The sequence below is a fragment of the Primulina eburnea genome, chromosome 10 (genome assembly GCF_022965805.1).
Source record: "Primulina eburnea isolate SZY01 chromosome 10, ASM2296580v1, whole genome shotgun sequence".
Taxonomy (NCBI): domain Eukaryota; kingdom Viridiplantae; phylum Streptophyta; class Magnoliopsida; order Lamiales; family Gesneriaceae; genus Primulina; species Primulina eburnea.
In genome coordinates, this window is record NC_133110.1 from 7,227,350 (window position 1) to 7,248,340 (window position 20,991).

General features: G+C 40.6%; 2 protein-coding genes and 1 long non-coding RNA gene across 3 annotated transcripts; 2 read left to right on the top strand and 1 right to left on the bottom strand.

Annotated features, from left to right (window-relative positions):
• Positions 1-10,638: 10,638 nt before the first annotated feature.
• Positions 10,639-12,689, top strand: LOC140842841 (villin-4-like). The gene is made up of 6 exons (XM_073211033.1): positions 10,639-10,668; positions 10,885-11,022; positions 11,534-11,602; positions 11,688-11,924; positions 12,010-12,210; positions 12,642-12,689. Exons 1-6 carry the CDS (start codon positions 10,639-10,641, stop codon positions 12,687-12,689), a joined length of 723 nt encoding a protein of 240 aa, XP_073067134.1.
• A 107-nt stretch (positions 12,690-12,796) lies between these two features.
• On the top strand, positions 12,797-13,987 carry LOC140803780 (uncharacterized). The gene is made up of 3 exons (XR_012111927.1): positions 12,797-12,927; positions 13,014-13,838; positions 13,907-13,987. It is a non-coding gene; the product is annotated as an uncharacterized lncRNA (long non-coding RNA).
• Positions 13,988-14,639: 652 nt separating this feature from the next.
• Positions 14,640-17,681, bottom strand: LOC140802988 (uncharacterized). Its single transcript, XM_073158651.1, has 6 exons — positions 17,348-17,681; positions 17,025-17,107; positions 16,459-16,620; positions 15,638-15,748; positions 15,236-15,302; positions 14,640-15,164 (listed from the first exon to the last, which is right to left on the bottom strand). The coding sequence occupies exons 1-6, from the start codon at positions 17,463-17,465 to the stop codon at positions 14,887-14,889; spliced, it is 819 nt and encodes a 272-aa protein (XP_073014752.1). The 5' UTR covers positions 17,466-17,681; the 3' UTR covers positions 14,640-14,886.
• Between the last annotated feature and the right edge of the window lie 3,310 nt (positions 17,682-20,991).

Here is a 20,991-nt window from a genome sequence, read left to right on the forward strand (position 1 = left end):
CCATTATTGAAGTGTTTGAGCGGGAAGGAAGAGATTTATGTTCTTCAAGAGATTCATGAAGGATGCTGTGGTGAGCATTTGGGGGGGACCTCTTTAGCTCGGAAAGCGATGCTAGCCGGGTTCTGGTGGCCGACTCTTCACCATGATTCAGCTCGAGTGGTCCGGACTTGTGAAAGCTGTCAACATCATTCCAACTTTCAGCACAGCCCAGCCACTCCTATGAAGCCTATTTGGGCGTCTTGTCCTTTTGATCAGTGGGGTATGGATATAGTCGGCCCATTGCCAGTTGCTCGGGCCCAGAAAAAATTCCTGTTGGTGGCTGTGGATTACTTCTCCAAATGGGTGGAAGCCGAGCCCTTGGCTAAAATCACCGAGCAAGAGGTTTTGAAATTCTTATGGAAGAATATAGTATGTCGCTTCGGCATACCCCGGCGATTGATCTCGGATAATGGGAGACAGTTTCAAGGAAAAGAAATAACGTCTTGGTGCCAGGAAATGAAGATCACCCAGTCCTTCACTTCCGTTGCGTACCCTCAGGCCAATGGGCAGACAGAAGTTGTAAACAGAATCATTGTGCAGGCTTTAAAGACCAGACTGCAAAGCAAAGGGAAGGACTGGGTAGAAGAATTACCCAGTGTACTATGGGCATACAGGACTACTCCTCGGGCACCTACCCAAGAAACTCCATTCAGCTTGGTGTATGGATCTGAGGCCATCCTTCCTGTTGAGATCGGTCAAACATCTGCCCGGGTAGAATCTTACCCGAGCAACAATGAGGGTAGCCGTGCATTGGAACTGGATCTATTAGAAGAAAAGAGGGACCAAGCCATTATCCGGATGGAGGCATATCGAAACCGGGTCATGAAATCCTACAACAAAAAGGTCCGAGTTCGAGACTTGCAGATAGGGGACTTGGTGATGAAGAAGGTTAATCCAGCTGGGGACGTGGGCAAGCTCGAAGCTCGATGGGAGGGGCCTTACAAAATCATTAAGAGAGTCAGTTCAGGATCTTTTTACCTAGAAGATGCTCAGGGTAAACTTCTTAAGAGACCTTGGAATGTACTTCATTTGAAGAAATATTACGCTTAGCCAATGTACAGCTGTAATTTTCACTTTGAAGAAATAATAAAGGATCGTTTTCCTCATTCTTTTGCCTACTATAAGTGATATTGTGTAAAACTGAGGAGACATAAGCCCAGGGTTCTACTCCCTGGCTCGGGGCTCCGTACCTCGACCATTCCAAAGTCCCGGGACCTGTTCCCCGGCCTAAGGTTCCGTACCTTAGTTCTACATAAGCCCAGGGTTCTACTCCCTGGCTCGGGGCTCCGTACCTCGACCATTCCAAAGTCCCGGGACCTGTTCCCCGGCCTAAGGTTCCGTACCTTAGTTCTACATAAGCCCAGGGTTCTACTCCCTGGCTCGGGGCTCCGTACCTCGACCATTCCAAAGTCCCGGGACCTGTTCCCCGGCCTAAGGTTCCGTACCTTAGTTCTACATAAGCCCAGGGTTCTACTCCCTGGCTCGGGGCTCCGTACCTCGACCATTCCAAAGTCCCGGGACCTGTTCCCCGGCCTAAGGTTCCGTACCTTAGTTCTACATAAGCCCAGGGTTCTACTCTCTGGCTCGGGGCTCCGTACCTCGACCATTCCAAAGTCCCGGGACCTGTTCCCCGGCCTGAGGTTCCGTACCTTAGTTCTACATAAGCCCAGGGTTCTACTCCCTGGCTCGGAGCTCCGTACCTCGACCATTCCAAAGTCCCGGGACCTGTTCCCCGGCCTGAGGTTCCGTACCTTAGTTCTACATAAGCCCAGGGTTCTACTCCCTAGCTCGGGGCTCCGTACCTCGACCATTCCAAAATCCCGGGACCTGTTCCCCGGTCTAAGGTTCCGTACCTTAGTTCTACATAAGCCCAGGGTTCTACTCCCTGGCTCGGGGCTCCGTACCTCGACCATTCCAAAGCCCCGGGACCTGTTCCCCGGCTTAAAGTTCCGCACCTTGGCTCCTCATAAACCCAGAGCACTACATCCTGTTAAGTGTCCGTTCGTTCCAGGCATTCACATCACAGATATCCATTTAAAGTGCGGAAGGCTAATACCCGTTCACATGATTTGGTATCTTAGTTAGTTCTCAACACTTGGAAAATTGTTAGATTTGTTAGAACGAGAATGTCCTGATCATATAAGGAACGAGTACTGAATTTTTGTAAATATTGCGAAGAAGGATAAAAGGAAAGAAAATATTCCATTACTACAAAGCCCGAAGGCAGGGAGTGAACTTAAAAATGAAAAGAGGACAAGCCTATTCTATATCAGCAGAGGGCTGTTTTCTGGCTCTTTCGCCTCCTCTGTCGGCTTCTCTATTTGCCCTGCTTCTCCCTCTCCAGGTTTTTCTTCTTCCTCCCCCTCTACGGACTCCTCCTGTTTCTCCTCCTCTACCGGTTCCTCTCCGTCCTCCTCTTCGGATGTACCCTCGTTGCCTCCCACCCCGGCTCCTGCAAGAGATGCAATGGCTAGCCCGAAGTCTGGAAAGTTGGTTCTATCCTTGGGGATAAGCTCGGCTTCCTGGAATTGTTGAAGGCATCTTTTGAAGCCAGTCTTAAAGAAAGGATAAGCTCGATTCTCAACGGCCGCCTTGAATTATGAGGATTCCAGGAAGGAAGTCCGCAGTTGCTCTTTTTGGCGCTCAGACTCGGCTAGAGCCTTCTCGGCTCTTTCAGCCCGGGACATTTGTTCTTCTATGGCATCTATCAGGGAGGCGTTCTTGCGATCAAGAATCGACTGATGCCTTTGAAGAGTTTCCTCCCTGATGTGACTTTCATTTAATTCCTCTCGGGCTTTGGCCAGCTCCGCCTGAGCAGACTCCACAGAGCCTTGAAGGGTTGCCACTGTCTCCGAATGGAATCCCTTCAATTGAGCAAGCTCCGCTTGAATAAGCTCGTTCGTCTCTTGGAAGACCCGGAGTTGGGGAGCCTGGTGGTTGGCTAAGGAGGACACCTCTTCATAGGCTGACATTAACATATGTGCACCCTATTTTTCAGAGAGAAGGCAGGGTTGGCAAGGTCATATAAAAAAAAAAAAAAAAAAAAAAAAAAGGGGGAGAGAAGATAGGGGAAGAAAGAAGCTTACAGCCAGAAGTTTGTTCAAGCCACCCAGGCATCGAGGGGTTGGCGGCATGCTCTTCAGGAAGGCCTGGTCAGTAGGAAGGAGCATTCGCTTGAGGAAGTCTGCCCCAACCCGGGAGGCTCCCTCGGTGGAGAAGACAGACCCGCTGGGCTGCGAAGGGAGGAAGGGCCCCTGGAAAAATTCTGGGAGAGGCCCCTGGAAGGATTCTGGTTGAGGCCCTTGGAGAGGTTCCTGTGAAGGTTCTTGGAGGGGTGCCTGGTCATCGCGCATAAGGGGAGGCGTGTCTGACTGAATCGCTTGAAAGGAAGCTTGGCCTCCCGCTTGATCATCCTCGTTGAGAGTCACCACCGGGATGGTCGTAACTCTTCTTGGCCTTTGGCTAAGGGGGAGGAGGCCCTCATCATCTTCCCTGGATTCAGGCGCCGTTCTCTTAAGTTCAAATTGCACCCGGGCCGTCTCCTTCGCCCGGGCAGCCACATCCTCCGCTCTCTTTTCAGCAGCGGCCTTTCGGGCTGCCCTTTTCTTCTCCTTGGCCGCCTTCTCGGCTGCCCATCTTTTGGCAAAAGCCTCTTCCATTAAATCTGCATAAGGAGCAGGCAAGGGTAAAATCCAAATGCAAATACAAAGTCAGGGAGCAATCGCACAACATGTAAAGGAAAGTTACCAGGTTGATGGCCCGAGCCAGCAACTTCATCAATCACTTGGTCAATCGGGTCCTCAACCCGGGCACTTAAATGATAAGCAACCAGTTGTTCTTGGGCAATAAGGACGGAGGAAGAAAACTTTCTACCCTCTACCAGGGCGAGGCTTCGGATGTAAAATTCTTCAGACTTGTACGCCTGAGGAAGTTCTGGCTGTTGAGGAAGAGAAGGGAGGAACTCGGTTGAACAATCAAGAGAACCCGGGAGACGAATGAAAAAATATCTTCCTTTCCACCTCTTTTGAGAGGAAGGGATGTCATCAAGAAAGCGGGCATTAAGCCGAGCAGAAAGGGAAAAGGCATTATCTCCTAATCTACAAATAAAGAAATAATGCAGAACTTTGGAATTTATTACCAGATCATGCGTACGGAAGAGAACAAAAACCGAAGCCATGATCCGGAAAGAGTTGGGATGAAATTGATTGATAGGTACACCAAAAAATTTGGCAACCTCGATGTAGAACGGAGCAATGGGAAATCGAAGACCGTTGCGGAGTTGGTCTCGAAAAAAGGTAATATAACCCGAGGGGGGTTGATCCGCCCGGTCAGAAGGTCCGGGTATAAGAATAGGATAAGAAGAAGGAATGACCCCTAGGGTTCGAAGTTCTTTTTCTGCTCCGGGTCGCAGGGAGCTTTTCAGAGAAGAGAACCATGGAATCTCGGGGGCCTCGGTTAAAGGGTGGTCGGAAGCCCGGGCTTTACCCTTACCCTTATCCTTTTTTGAGATCCGGGATATGCCCGAAGAAGAAGGTTTAGAAGGTCTCGAGGAAGATTGGGGTTTTAAGATTATAGGTTTTTGGACAGTCTGGGTAGAAGGGCGACGAGAAGTAGGAGAAGGAGACGAATCAGAACGAAGGGCGGCGGATTCATACCCTGACGAACCTCGAGCATTGGCCCCGGAAGTAGAAGAAGTAGAATTAGACATAAGGAAAAGAAAAAACTTACAAATGCGGTGGAAGATCGTCGGAGCAAGGAAACTTTGAATGCCGGAACTGCGAGAAGAGAATTTGCAAGGGCTTCGCCGAGAATGCTGATTTGAAAATGATTTTTGGGAAAACCTAGGGTCGCTATATATAGGAGATGGGGAATGATCGGAACCGTCGATTGAGTGAACGCGTGTGCGGTTTCGATGCGCCTCAAAAGTTGCGACGGGCAGAACGAAAAGACAGTTACACAGATCGAGATGTCATGATGTTTTATCTCCTCGGAATACGAAACATTACTAGCCGTCGGGATAGATGAACACGTGTCGTTGTAGTAACGTGTGGATAGGCCGGGAGGTTTAGGAGAACTCGGCAAGTTCGTTTCATAGCTCGGGAACCTAGAGACCCAGGACGGAGATTTCTAAGTCCGAATAATCCGAGACCCCGACATCTTGTTATAGTCAAAAGGTTCGATAGCCCGGGATTATATTTTAAGTTCGGGGGGATCAGGTTATTACAAATAACTGTAAGTCTATTGATTCGGTCCGCATAAATTCGCACAAGATTTATTTGCAGAAGAGTAAAGCGATAGAAGTCGATAAAATTTCCATTACATAAAATAGCGGCGAAAAGTTATGGGATCCATTATGTTAGATACAGAATCCTGCCACTCCGTTATCCAATTAGTTAATTCGTGAATGCGGAGGTCAATGAAGAATTCATTCTTCATTATCTTGTCCAGGGCATGCCACTCTTTCCACAGCATCATGTGCAGCAGAACTTCATCGTCAACTAGATCGGTCACCCGGTCTACTACGAATTCTCGGATATACTTCCTCGCTCTGGCTCTTTGCGCTCGAGTAGTGGCCAAGCGATTGCGATAGGTATAATCCAAGTCATGAACCTTGTCCCGCACGGCCATGACCTTCGCCCATATATGTTCCTCGATTTCCCTCTTCAGTTCCTCCACATGAGGACGCATCTCCGGGGTCACCAGGACATGTGTACTGCTGCAGGCACTGGAACCGCTTGAATTCGACATTTTGAATTGAGAGTCACTTTACATCTATCCCCCCTTATTTATAGGTGAACGTTTTTAAATGTGGAGGAAATACAAGGGTCCCAGCCAGCGGAATCGTCCCCTCTATGAGTCAAAGGAAAAAGTTAATCGAAGCCATCGAATCTAAACACGTGGGCGGTCAGGATATTCCTTGAAAATTGTGCTAAGAAGGTGAAGGGGCATTGACGGTTACCAAGGCGCCCGACTGATACATCTGGGAATACGGAACGTTCTCATTCGGTGAGAGTTTTAATGATGAGCTGTATATCATCCGGATACCACGTGAATAGTCCGGGAGGTTTGAGGCCCCGGCATATTATTCTAAGTCCGGGAGGTTTGAGGCCCCGGCATATCATTCTAAGTCCGGGAGGTTTGAGGCCCCGGCATATCATTCTAAGTCCGGGAGGTTTGAGGCCCCGGCATATTATTCTAAGTTCGGGAGGTTTAAGACCCCGGCACGTTATTTTCGGTCCAGGAAATTCGAGGCCCCGACATTTTCTTCCAAACAAAGCTCTAGTGCTTTGTTTAAAGTAGGTGAGATTTTTGTTCTGGGAGATTCAATCGCGCATTTATGAATTACACCCGGTTTATCATTAATTAACGTGCAAAGAAGAGAATGAAACAAGTAAGCAGATTTTATTCATAAAGGAATCGCTCATGCCTAGCACCAATTATTAGTACACCTACGACATGTTGCCACTCATGGATCCAGTGGGTTAGTTCAGGAGACTGGGCGAGGTTAAAGGACTCAGAGGAGGAAATCTTTCCCAGTTGACGCCCTTCCTTCAGCAGCATCGCATGAAGCAGGACTTCATCAGTAGCGAGCTCGGCAACATGGTTGACTTCGAGCTCCCTTTTGTACCTCCTCGCCACCGCTCTTTGTGCCCGAGTAAAGGCCAAACCCTCTCGGAGCGTGGCATTAAGATCTTGAATCTTATGCCAAGTGGACATCACCTTCGACAAGACCAACTCCTCAATGGTCCTCTTCAGATCCTCCAGGTGAGGAGGTAGGGTATTGGGCGTTGGAACGTAGATGCCACTGCAGACCGTAGATTCGCTCGAACTTGCCATGCCGAAGGTATTATCTCTTACCTCCCATTGCCTTCCTGTATTTATAGGCACGTAGCATTTATTATCGAGGTAGGCGAAGGGACTGTTACGAATATCAAGGTACTAAAGTATTAATCGGCAGAAGAGGAAAGGACGCACGTGGTTATCGAGGCGTTAGACTTATTTCTTTCCCGAAATACGAAGCGTCTCCAGGAAGGAGTTAAGGCTTACACCTGTTATCGCAACAATCGGGATATCCGGGTAAGCGTGGTAATATTTGTATTGAGTCCGGGAGGTTTAAGGCCCCGGCATTTTCTCTTGAGTCCGGGAGGTTTAAGGCCTCGACATTTTATCTTAAGACCGGGAGATTCGAGGTCCCAGCATATTGTTGTAAACCCGAGAAATGCGGAGCTCGGGCGCCCTTTTAGTTTTATTAGTACGAAATCCTCACGTCTCCGTTCGTTACTTATTAGTAGTTAATCTTGTCAGTCGAGTCAGACAGTCCGTGGGATATGCATCAGATAAAATGGTAAAAGACAGTAAACTCGGATAATAATTTTATTTAACGAAATTACTTCGAATTACATCGAAATATGCCTCCTCTACGAAGGCTTTCCACAGGAACATCCAACGTCTCACTTCTCGTGTAGCCCTTCCTTCATAGCCCTTGGCGTCAGTGATATCGTTGAGAGTGTTCCTCTCTTTTCGAAGCATCAGTTCGTACATGCGGTCCTCTTCAAAAGGATCCCCCAACTCGGAAATATTTAGATACTCCCGATACTTCTCCAATTTCGCCAGAAGCCGAGGAGTATTAGCCTCACCGCAGTAGTAGAGAAGCTGTAACTCCTGCAGTGCCTCCCAGAAGGCGAGAATTTTGTGAAAGACCTCCTCCTTTATTTCCGTCTTATGCCTCTCTGAGGATGCATTCATGAACTCTTCCGCCAGATCAGGGACGCTGGGATTGCTAGTACCTGCCATGGTATCTTCCTAACAACACTTTGCTGGTGTGATGACGGATCGGTAAGGCCCTATTTATAATAAGAACAAATTAATAATGACCGTTGATCTTCAAGATGCCTGAACGGTTGAGATAAGTTTTGGAAATTGTGCCGGGAGGGGAAAAGACGTGCACAGTTGTCGAGGTGTCAGACTTATCCATTTCTCGAGATGTGGAGCGTTTTCTAGTAGGAATTAATTGTGGGTGCATCTCATTATAACGAATGCAAACATCCAGAGGGGCTGGATAACAATTCATTAGGGTCCGGGAGACAAATCATCCAGGCGTGACATCTCTTCTACGGGATATTTAAAGGCTCCGATGCTATTATACACCGTGAATTATTTCACACCAATCGGGACAGCGAGTGAGACTCTAGCCCGACTATTTTAGGGATGGGTGGTGATACCCCTATAAGGGCTCGGGTCCTGGAGGACCCGGGAAATGTCATTGAGTAGCCCCTATAGAGACCGGGAGGGCGATTGTTACCCACGCGACTGGGCGCTTCATGCATGACCGGGTATTTACTTACCTCCCGAGCAACTAGGGACCGGGCTTTCATGCTGAAGCCGAGGGCTCAATACTCGAGTAACTTACTTAGAGGATCTTACAGATTGTAAGGCAGAAAGCGACTGGGCGGGAAGTCAACGTCTTCCGCCTGAACGTATCCCCGAAAATATGGAGAAGAAAGGGACTGGACATGCAGTCAACGTCCCTTATTCTTGGAGTACCCACGAAGCTATCGGGTAGAAAGGGACCCGACAGGCCGTCAACGTCCGAGGGTACAGGTAGTAGGTGAGCACGCGCATCAAGATAACCCTAGCTTCTCTTCAAATAGCAGGTATCGTTGACATTCTACAGGTCTGAAATTTCTTCACTCTCAAGCATCCATACATATTGCTTTAAGTTCCCTCTCGACAACCCTGCTGACTTAAGCATCGGAGTGGTCACGCCGGACACCCTTCCGGCGCCTATTCACGAGTTCCTTTCATTGTTTGCAGGTCACGATCGAAGCCATCTACCTTGCTCATTTTCCTAAACAACACTATAAATTCTTGATTTGACCCGTTGGAGCACCCAACCCTGCTCATCCATTTTACCCGGATCACATCACAACATTTTCTTTTTATTCCAATCTCATAAATTTTAATACCAAAAAATATTACCTTGCAGAACAGTTCAAATGCTTTGTTAAGATTGGAATTTGGACCTAACTCAACCTCAAAAGCTAGCTCAAAGGGGAGAATTGTCCAATCCCATATATATCACTCAAAGGTTATTTATCCAACCGATGTTGGACAATCCTCCCCTCTTGAGCTAGCTTTTGGGGTTGAGTTAGGTCCAAGTTTCAATCTTAACATGATATCAGAGCCCGGGTTCCACCGTTATGTGTTGGACTGCCTATAATTAGGTCACCCGTTCTGCCCATAATCGGGTCATTTGTAAAATCCACGCTCCAGATGTTCATTCCTGGACGTGAGAGGGGTGTGTTAATTCTCCCACATCGGTTGGATAAATAACATTTGAGTGATATAGATGGGATTGGACAATCCTCTCTCCTTGAGCTAGCTTTTGGGGTTGAGTTAAGTCCACGTTTCAATCTTAACATGTTTAGAAGTAATTTATTGCAATAAATAATGTACTGTATTGTGTAATCGATGATATTTATTATTTTTTAACAATGATTTTTTCTACTGTTCTTGCTTTTGTGTTTAAATTATTTCAAATGACTGAAATTATAAATTATTATGTCATTTATGTATTTTGACAATCATTAAGAATTTATGTATCGATATTTAATTATTTATTGATAATAAATATGTAATTTTAATTATTGAATTTTGTTTCTATATATATTAATAGGAGAGGTATACCTTTTTTAGCTGTCCCAATTCCAAAATCTTTACATGAAAAGTGTGATACCTTTATCTCACATCTTTAAAATGAAAGATTTAAAATGAGTTTATAATGGCTTACAATGAACTTCTATAGCAACTTGGGTTAATCATTTTCGTAAAGCGATGACGAATATGATTTAAAATGAGTTTATAATGGCTTATAATGGACTTCTATAGCAACTTGGGTAAATCTTTTTCTTAAAGCGAGGACGAATACGAAGTAGTTGCTCTAGGGGCCCATTGTGCAGTCACACAGCCGCGGGCCCGTGCTCGAGGCGTGACAGAATGGTATCAGAGCCGGTCACTGGCATGGAACACCGAGAAATAAGTTCTATGCGGGGCAAAGTGCTATGTGCATGGGAGCCACCTTTTGAACCTGCGGAGCAAAGTGCTACATGGCAGGAGCCACCTCTTGAACCTGTAAGAGCAACCTCTAGATTCTCGGTGCTGATGGATCGAGAGGTCAGGCCGCTACGAGGATGTGGCGTTCTGAAGAAGGGGTGATTGTGATACTCTTGTCCCACATCTTAAAAATGAAAGATTTAAAATGAGTTTATAATGGCTTACAATGGACTTCTATAGCAACTTGGGTTAATCATTTTCGTAAAGCGAGGACGAATACGAAGTAATTGCTATAGTTGACCATTGTGCAGTCACGTAGCCGCGGGCCCGTGCTCGAGGCGTGACAGAATGGTATCAGAGCCGATCACCGGCAGGCGGCATGGAACACCAAGAAATAAGTGATATGCGGGGCAAAGTGCTACGTGCATGGGAGCCACCTCTTGAACCTGCGGGGCAAAGTGCTACATGACGGGAGCCACCTCTTGAACCTGTAGGAGCCACCTCTAGATTCTCGGTGCTGATGGATCGAGAGGTCAGGCCGCGACGATGACGTCGAGTTCTGAAGGAGGGATGATTGTGATATTCTTATCCCACATCTTAAAAATGAAAGATTTAAAATGAGTTTATAATGACTTACAATGGACTTCTATAGCAACTTGGGTTAATCATTTTCGTAAAGCGATAGACAAATACGAAGTAATTGCTATAGAGGCCCATTGTGCAGTCACGCAGGCTATCTGTGATTTGTGTTCTTTCTGTTTTATCGCTTCATGTTCAATTTACCTTTTCCAGCAATATCCTTTAGAACTTCACGTGTCCCCAGTAGCTATCTTCTTGATATTCTTCAGACAGTTGCTTGTAGATAACTGTGGAACAAGTATGCTGCACAAATATGGATACCTGATGGGGTGGGGTGAACTAGAATCAGCTGTTAAGCCCAGTACAGCTATCATTTCCATTTTGATTCAGTAAAACAATTCAGAACCTGTGTAATCCAGTGAGACTGGTCACAAATTGGAAACTTTTGATGAACTAGAATACCAAAGACCATTCATTTGATGGGCATATATTTTAGAGAATATTGTACAATTGTCGAAATGTAGTTATTCAATTACTCCCTCTCCTCTGTTCTGCTGTTTTATATGTGTCTCGCTTGCTTTGGAAAATATGAGTTTTCCTGCGATGTACAGAGTAAAGGGAACTAACATCTTTTATTTTTTTTGTACTCACTATATGTCATTTGCCTTTGTTTGGTTTTCCAGAACCCGTAACTTAGTTATGACCATTGGTCCCTTGCCTAAGTGTATTTAAACAGGCAGTATCTGGCAAAGTTCAATTAACATTTTCGAATGCCAGTGGCCAATTCCAATCTTTATGATATTAATTCTATAAGATGTTGAAATGGTTGTTTCATTCTAACCCTCGAAACTTTTTTCCTTAGACCACTACCACAAAAAATGGTGCTCTGCATCATGCTATTCATTATTGGCTAGGTAGAGATACCAGTCAGGTATGCCTCTATGTTTCAAACTTTTTAAAGTGAAGGGTTTTGGACATTTTATTATCTGATTGTCTAAATATTTTTCCTTATGTAGGACGAAGCCGGCGCTGCAGCTATCAAGACTATTGAGTTAGATGCAGCACTTGGAGGACGCGCTGTTCAATATCGTGAAGTACAAGGCCATGAAACTGAAAAGTTCCTTTCTTATTTTAAGCCATGTATAATACCTCAAGAAGGTGGTGTTGCCTCAGGTTTTAATCATGTAGAGGACGAAGCGCACCAAACTCGTTTGTTTGAATGCAAAGGAAAGCACGTCGTTCATGTAAAAGAGGCACGCTGTTCGTCTTCCTCATAAACTTCTGATACACAATACTGATAGACAACTTTGGTTATTAGCTTTTTATATGGTTGGACAGGTCTCTTTTGCCCGATCCTCTCTCAGTCATGACGATATCTTTATTCTTGATACGGAATCTAAAAGTTTTCAATTTAATGGTTCAAACTCATCCATTCAAGAGAGGGCGAAAGCTTTGGAGGTTGTTCAATACGTTAAATATACTTATCATGACGGAAAATGTGAAAGAGAAATTTTCATTACAAAGTGTGAAAAAAACCAAGTTAATTATAAAATATTTCTATTTTAATTGATGTTAAATAATTTGTAACATCGCTTTATATAAGATTTGATCTTATTATTAGTCCATCACTCTAAATTGATTCAAATTTGTGCGAACTTATATATATCCAATCGAAAATATTTTAAAGTTTTAATTAATTAAATACAAATAATTTTTAATAGTATATTTAATTTTTGATATGGTTGGAAATATTTTAAATATAATGACGATATAAATTGTGTTCAATAAATTGTTAATAAAATTTTAAAAATATTTTAAGTTCTTATTTACATCAAATAATCAATTTAAATGATATTTATTTTAATTTTCATATTTCTAAATATTTTTCAAAATTTTTAATTTTATATATTTATAATATTTTTTTAAAATACCCGTTCCGCGACTGTTCCGCGAAATTTCATTGTAACTAGAATGATATCATCCGTTCCGATCTCCGCGACCGCGACAGCGAACCATGATTATAACAGAAGGATCCGAGCCAACATTTTTTTCTCGCTTTTTCTCATGGGACTCTACAAAATCCCTGGTAAGTTCAATTATTGAAATTTAAAAGCTTCAGAAGAAAACTCACCGAAACCAAAGCCAGAGACAATAAGAGAAGCTGAAGAGGACGGAGAACTTCCAGTACATCCATATGAACGTCTCACAACTACATCAACTGATCCTGTTGAAGATATTGACGTTACCAAGCGTGAGGTAAGTGCATATGAAGAGTTATTTACTTGACAATCCGATGCCTGTTACTGTTTGCCTCACGCTTAATTAGGAATCATGTTTTACAGAAATATTTGTCTTCACAAGAGTTCAAGGAGAAATTTTAGATGACCAAGGATGCTTTCTATAAGTTGCCTAAATGGAAACAGAACAAGATCAAAATGACACATCAGTTGTTTTAAATCTTTGTGAGGTACCAACTCGATAAGTCCGATTCTTCCGCATCAATGCAACTTTAGCTACTTGTGCCTGCCCTGCGGCTTTTTCCGGAGATGATTTTCAATTGGGATCTTTTGTTTTCGAGAATTGGTTTCTTGATTTTCCTTTTTGTCCCATTTTGATTTGAGGTTACAGTTCTGTTTTGCATTATCGCTCTTCATTTAGTTTGTTTTAGGCTATTGATTTGGAGAGACTTATAAGAATCTTGACCGAGGATAGTTCTTAGGGTGCAATGACAGTTCAGACTTCAGTAGATGGAGAATTTGTACAAAAATGTGTAAGCCAGTTCATTCATTATTTAGATTATTCAATAAAGGTGTGTTTCTTTTCATGCAAAAATGTTTATATGAATTTTTTATTTATTGTAAATCCTGTGGTCGAATATGCTAAAAGAGTCCAGTCAACTTTAATGTTGTTCAATATATTATCTTAGCATCCTTATTTCCGGCTCATTTTCGTTTCAGTCCCTCACTTTTCAACTTGCCGATGTATAATGTTACCTGGTTAACGTTCGTAGAACATACTTTAGAAAGTAGGAATCGGGATTTTTTTGTAACAATACACAGAAGAAGAATGTAGGTTCAGACATTGTCTTGGAAAACTTACATGCAAAGGACATACTCAGAACTACTTTCTGTATATACGAAATGGAGTATGTACCAGTGTGTGTGTGTGTGTGTGTGTGTGGGGGGGGGGAGGGTGGTGGGGGGGGGGGGTGGTGGGGGGGGGGGGGGGGGGGTAGAAACTGTACTTTGTTCGGGCTCTACTTTGCTCACTAGTTTGAGATGTTTTCGAGCCGTGAAGAAGATGAAGAATGAAAACTTTGAATTGATCTTCGAGTGGCATGTTTTGGTATTTAATATAGATAATAACTGCATGTGTTGCTGCATTGTATTCGTATGTACAATTTTTTCGTACCAGGGTTGTTAATTGTTTTAAGGCAAAAACTTATGTGAGACGGTCTCACGATCGTATTTTGTGAGACGAATCTTTTATTAGGATCATCCATGAAAAAATATTACTTTTTATGCTAAGAGTATTACTTTTTATTGTGAATATCGGTAAGATTGACCTGTCTCAAAGATAAAGATTCGTGATATCGTATCATAAAAAACCTACTCTTGTTTCAACTAATAATTGTAACAGCACAAAGCACATATTTGACCAAATGATATATTGAGACAAAATGATTTTTTTCGGGCATCGAACAATTTTCAATACACAATAAGCATTTTTCATTCTCAGACTAGAAATTCCAGTCCTTTCAAAAATTCGTTCCAAGTGCTTTAAATGGCCATTCTCGAAAGATGCTTTAAATCTTAGACATCCTGGTAGGACTTCAAAATTCAAAAACCTAAAGAAATATAACCAATAATGAGTAAAGCTGCAACCAGTTAAAACATTGACAAAACCGAAACTGAAATACCATGAAAAATTATCGAAGCACAGCGGATAACTAGTGACAACACAGAAAATAAAAATATAAAAAATAAAAACTAAATTTGCATAAACTACAGGATGAAACTGAAATTATGCCAAAAATCACCATCTCATGACGAATGTCGAGTGAGAACCATAAACATAAACTATCCTTGCATCAAAATGAAAGAATGTTGCTCAGGGCACCTCGAAAAGGCATGTCCGTGCTAGAAAAGGTGCAAGCAAATGAACATAGCAGAATAGCAACACATTTTCTTGAACAAGTCGTTTGCCTTGTGCAAATTATCTAGCCACACTGGATTGCTGGCTACTCGTTTTGCTTTTGCGATTCCATATTGGAGTGGTCTCGATAAGTTTATGGGGCACGAGTCTTTTCTCTCGTTTAGAAAGCTTACGGAAATTGTGCACCTTCAACCTAGCTATCTTAGCTTCTTCTTCTGGGGTCATCTCCCTGAGTACTACAGTCAGTCTACACTCTGGTCTCACTTTTATTCCACATCTGCCTTTGGAATGGTATGATATCCTTTTCTTGAACAATCCTTTTCCAGTAAATGCCTCAGCTACAGAATATCAGATATGACAAGGAATTAATTAAAGAAAAAAGAAAAATACAACAGAATTGTTTGCTTACCAACAAGAAGCCGGTCAGCATTAAGACCATGATTGTGTGTTGCATTGGCACGAGCTGAATGTATAACCTGCATATGTATATTTCAGTCACAAAGCATCTAGCTGGAAATTGTCACCCTCACACAAGAATACGTTCAAGGGTTTGAATCAAGCAGGAGACTTTTTATGCAATTTTTGTAGACTATCTACCTTAGCAAAATTCGCGATTAATGAGGGGCCGTGACAGGTCACATGAAACCAAAACACCCTTTAAAAGGTTAAGTTAATTAGGACGTGTTTGGCGATGGCAAAGATTGGGGAAGTAAAGAAACAAAACTGGTCTGCAACTCAAGTGAATTTACCTTCCATTGGTATATTGGACTGAAAATTCAGATTGTTTAAAGGCCTATAAAAGAAAAATGACCTGGTAGACAGTTTTGGCAGCTCGCTTGACAGTAACTTGCAACTGCAACAACGCATCTTCAACACGCATTCCACGAACAAATTCAGCAACCAAGTTTACCTTCTTGGGACTCTGAAAGAAAGTAGTCTATCAAAAATTAAAACGATCTATACGAAAAAAGACCCTCAGAAATAAACATGATTTTTCAATGCTTCGAAGAAGAAAAATGCAAGAACAAAGGGTAACTACTTATCTAAAATAAAGAAAAAAAAAAGAAAACAAAATGAATAATCTCAAAATATCAGTCACTGCCCTGGCCAGACCAAAAAAAGATGAACCGCTTCATCACAAAGTAATTCCATTGGCATTAGAGTCATCCACTTCAATATGTTTCTTATGCCTTTCATTGCGTGGATTACAAGATTATTACTGTGTTATGTTATTATTGGATTCCACATTTCATGAATATGATATACTCTGGATGGACAATCAACAGAAAGCTGCTTTGCAAGTTGCAACGCTCTTTCGATAACAGAAGAATGAAGGTCAAACGGATGGGAAGTTCTAGCTTATAGCCACCACGAGATGACTCGGTTAATGAACAGAGATTGACAGTACAATAGTGCATTTGGTGCACTATGATAAATATCTTATTCAAATTGATTTGTCCACCCCGTTCAATCATTTTTCAAAGAACAGTTGAGGGGCACGGCAAACTAAAAGGACGAAAAAAATGCTATCATGTAGAAGTGAGTTGCTAGATTTCAAAATCATAAAAAGATTTGGCTTTCTTCGATCATGCTCAGCTACTAGTGTGAACCGAAAAATTTGAAGAGCTTTACCTGTTTTATTCCCTTTAGCACTGCTTGAACTCTAGAAGCCTTGCAAATTGTCTTTTGAGTTTCAGTACTTCCAGTACTTGCAGGTAAAGCCGGTAGTAATGGGGAAGATATAGGAATTGCATCAGATGTGTCTGTGAGTAAGCTCCTCGTACTGGTGAATCCCTGTAACAAGAACGTACATTTCCCAAAATTGAAGTGTGATAAAGGACAAAGATGAAGCACAATGAATTAGATAATTAATCCATAAAAAAATTTACTGCCACATATGAATATCATGAAATATTATAAAATCAATACAATGCGTGAATGAAACAAAAAATTCATTCATCAGCAGAAAATTTGCTTACTTCCAACCAACAATTACATGGCATTCACATTGACCACTGATGCAAAGTTGCAATCCTCACATACCTCGCAAGTATTTTTAGTTGAATAATGTCTCACTGACTTTATTTGTTCTCAACAATTTCTCAATACAGGATCCGAAGATTGTAGTCTATAATGTTCAAAAAAATGCAGGTAACAGAATCCTTTTAGTAAAGATTGAAAAGCACTCATGGAGTTACCAATTTCTGTAGATATTGATGTCGTGGCCTTGAAATGGTGGCAAAGTATGAATTCCGCAGTCTTGATAAATCAGACATCTCAGCTGCAGAACGGTGCATCAAACACCAAGAAATTAATACACTTTAAATAAGAAACAGCTCGATATAAAGCAGAAGCATTTAGACCATTTCAGCATAAAGCATAATATATCCGTCTACGGTCTAACAATGGAAAAAAAAATGGATCCTATCGCAATCAACAGAACCATTAGCTTCAAGCCTTCAAATAAACCACCTGCTAAAATTCTTAAAAAAAAAACAAAACTTCAATTTAAAGTAGTTACCAGACACCCGATAGGCCTCTGACTGATTAAAAGTACTGAATGAGGCCCTGTGACTGCAAAGATATCTCTTGGAAGCCTGGCGCACGAACGATTGCAAAATCCGCCGCCAACCCTCCATGATTTCTGGTTTTCAAGATCTTTCGAAGAAGTCCACCAAGGAATATTAAATCATCCGAAAGCAGAATTAGCTACGATTTCAGAATGAATCATAACATACACGCAGGCAAAAACTGAAAACCAGTCATCTTTCATCAAACTGTATACTGAGATATGAACCCTAAGCTCAAGAAAATGGCCCAAAATACTCGGGTGTCAAAATTAAGAATCAATTTGGGTCAGAAGTTGTAACTTAAATTAAAAACACTCAAATAAATTCATTTTTTGTAAGTATTTTTATTTTAAAAAAAAATGAAGTGATTTTTAAGTTTGGATAAATTTTAAAAAGTATATTTATTTTATTTTTTAAAAAATAGAAGTTAAAGTAAAAATATATATATAAATTTTAACTTCTAAAAATTATTTTTTTTAAGTGCTTTTCTAAAACGAGTTTTATAATCAAATACTACACACATCACATGAACTTCTTTAATCAAATGAACTCGTAATCTGCACAATTTGAGGGTTAAAAAAACACAATTTATTTAATAAAATATATTTTAATAAATTTATATTCAATCGTATCTTAATAAATATTTTTTTATCGATATTTTAAATTTTTAAATGATCATATCACTCTTAATAAAAAAAATTATTACAAAAATTATTTTTAAAGTTCATAATTTTAATTTATTTTATAAAATTTCCAGATAAATAATATACGGTGTGGGAAAGACTATTGATAGTTTTATTAAAGAATATACCATGTAGGAAATAATAACTTTGGTTTTTTTTATAGAAAATAAAATTTTATTAGAATTTTATGCTTTTCTTATCTTAAAAAAGATCAAGATGACGATAATCAGACGTATTTTAACTAAGAAAATAAAGGTCATTTTATTTCAGATTGCCACAGTTAAAAGAAGGATGAAAAGATTCCTCGTGAAAGAAGAATGTTCAAAATGACAGAAAATCATTCAAGAATAAGAAAAACCAAAAGATGCTTGTTGCTGAGGATAGCAAAAGCAAGTGAGTTGATTCAGATTTAGATAATTCATTCTCAGATACCTCTTCCAGAGAAGTGAAGAAAAGAATGTTCAATTTCTAATGGCAGGTATCGAGCTAGAGACCACAAAAGTCAGGCCATAAATTGTTGATGACATGGTATTTGATTTTGATTAGATGAATTTACACGAGAGAATCTTATCACGATACAACATAGCAAGGTAGATGAGTTTAAAATACTTTTACAATCATTCAAGGAAGTCAAAGCAGAAAAAATTCTAACAGACAAGACTAGTGACTATAGCTGCACCCAACAAAAAGAGCTTGATAGTCTAAGGGTAAAACTCAATATGTTAGAAACTAAGAATGATGACTTTCGAAAAGTGTTTCATGTAACTATCAATGAGAATAAATGATTGACAGAATTAGTCAATTCATGCATGAGATGAAAAAACCAGATGGAGACAGAACTGGCTTAGGGTTTGTCAACAAAGAATATAGCTCTTATGAAGCTGATGCTCAAATGTTTCTAGAAAAAAAGTTTAAAATTATATACTTTATGCGGTCCAACACAATATATGAATGTGATAAGTAGAAATCCAAACTAGTCAGACTGTAACTTTTGAAAACAAGGTTAAACATATATTACTCAATTATGTTGAACTAGAGACTTCTAAGTCTAAATGGACATGGAGAATACGAAGACATGGTCAACCTGGTCATGATCACATACCAGGTCGAATTGGTCTCATGGAAATCTAAGTCCAACAAGACATTAATCTACAAAATGAAAAAACTAATTGGTATTATAATTGCAAGCCGCTTCAAAAGAGATACATAATGAATGAAAAGGATAAAATGCTTAAATAACATTCGGTTAAAGAGAGAACACAACACATGACTTCACATATTTATGCACATGCTCACGATATTTTGGATACACACTACTAGGTCAGTTAGACTAATTCAAGTGTGGGTCTCGAAAGAGTTATTCCGTTCAAGACCCAATTAATATGTGAACCAAGTGTGTTAGTTCATTGATTGTCGGCATCGAAGAGAAAGCTTGTCAAGGAATCAATCTCGTATCTTGATATTTCATGTTCCAGACACACGGCATGAAATGTAAGCTGCTATATAAAGTGATTGACTGAAAATGACCAAGAATAACTTTTGGAGATAATTCTAAGGATACGTGAGTAAGTGTAAAATTACTCAACAATGTAATTCATAGAGATATATTGTTAGTTGAAAATCTATGTTACAACCTAATTAACATTAGCGAACTATGTGATAATAGATATTATTGAATTGCACAAACACACATGTACTATCAAATATGCTAATGGATATATCATGTTAACCAAGTTAAGAGAACAAAAAACCTATAAAGTTATATCGAGTGATGGTCAACTAGTTAACTCTACATGTTTTCGTGCTATGAATGGTAATAAATACTGGTTGTGATATAAGAGTTTGAATCACTTAAATTTTAAGTATATTTTTAGTTTGAGCAAGCAAGAGTTAGTCTCTGGATTGCCAAAGATTTACTTTTCCAAATATAATATCTACCATGCATGCTAGCTTGGTAAGCAAGTGAAACCCATTTTTAAAAGTAATGGGTATAACTTTTCAACCAAATGCTAGGATTTATTTGTTAGTTTGAGAAATACCTAGGTTTTGATAATAATAAAAACAATATCAAGCTTGTTTCAGAATCCGACTGTCAATTTCATGTATTTACAGATTATAGGAATCTAGCCGCTAGTCAAGTCAGGCCGTTTATCATTCTATCATAAGCACAAGCTACATATATCATCAGAAGATCATCACTTGAAGGTGTCTCTAACCAGACCACTTTATCAAACAATTGTTCAGAGTCAGACCATTCAACTCTAACTGCACTTCACTGATCAGACATTAGTAGATCAGATGTATACAACAACTCATGATGTTCAATGCTATCAAGATAAAGTATCAATCACATTATCCTAGCAAATCCCGATTGACATGAATATTTTCTAAAATGTCAAGAGTCAATCAACTTTTTAAAAGCTGAAAGAGCGAAAACCATAAAAAAACATTAAATGAAAATTTAATGGATTGTATGATGAATAGCAGCTAGCAATACCAATCTGTTGGGAGCTGTACCAATGATCTTTGAAAAGGTTTTTCAACCGTTGGAATATTTTGCATATAAGTATACAGATTCAGAACTTCAAAAACTAGATGATGAATACAAGATTCAAGCACTTATAATCTGCAATATACAAGATCTCGAGTACACTTGTTGTTCATATATCCATCCGTCCATAGAACACGATGAACCTATCTATCAGATCATTTCATGATCAATATGTCCTCCAGTTTAACTCTAGTCATCCAAGCTATTAGTTAGAAGATTTTTGTAACTTCATTTGTCTGAACCAAGGGTTCTACAAACAAGCCAAACATTTATGTATTTGTTGTGGTGATACTAAGTTTCAATTTAGACAGTGTGAAGTCCTACTCGAAGTGGATTTGTACAAAGATTGTATAAGTCAAAA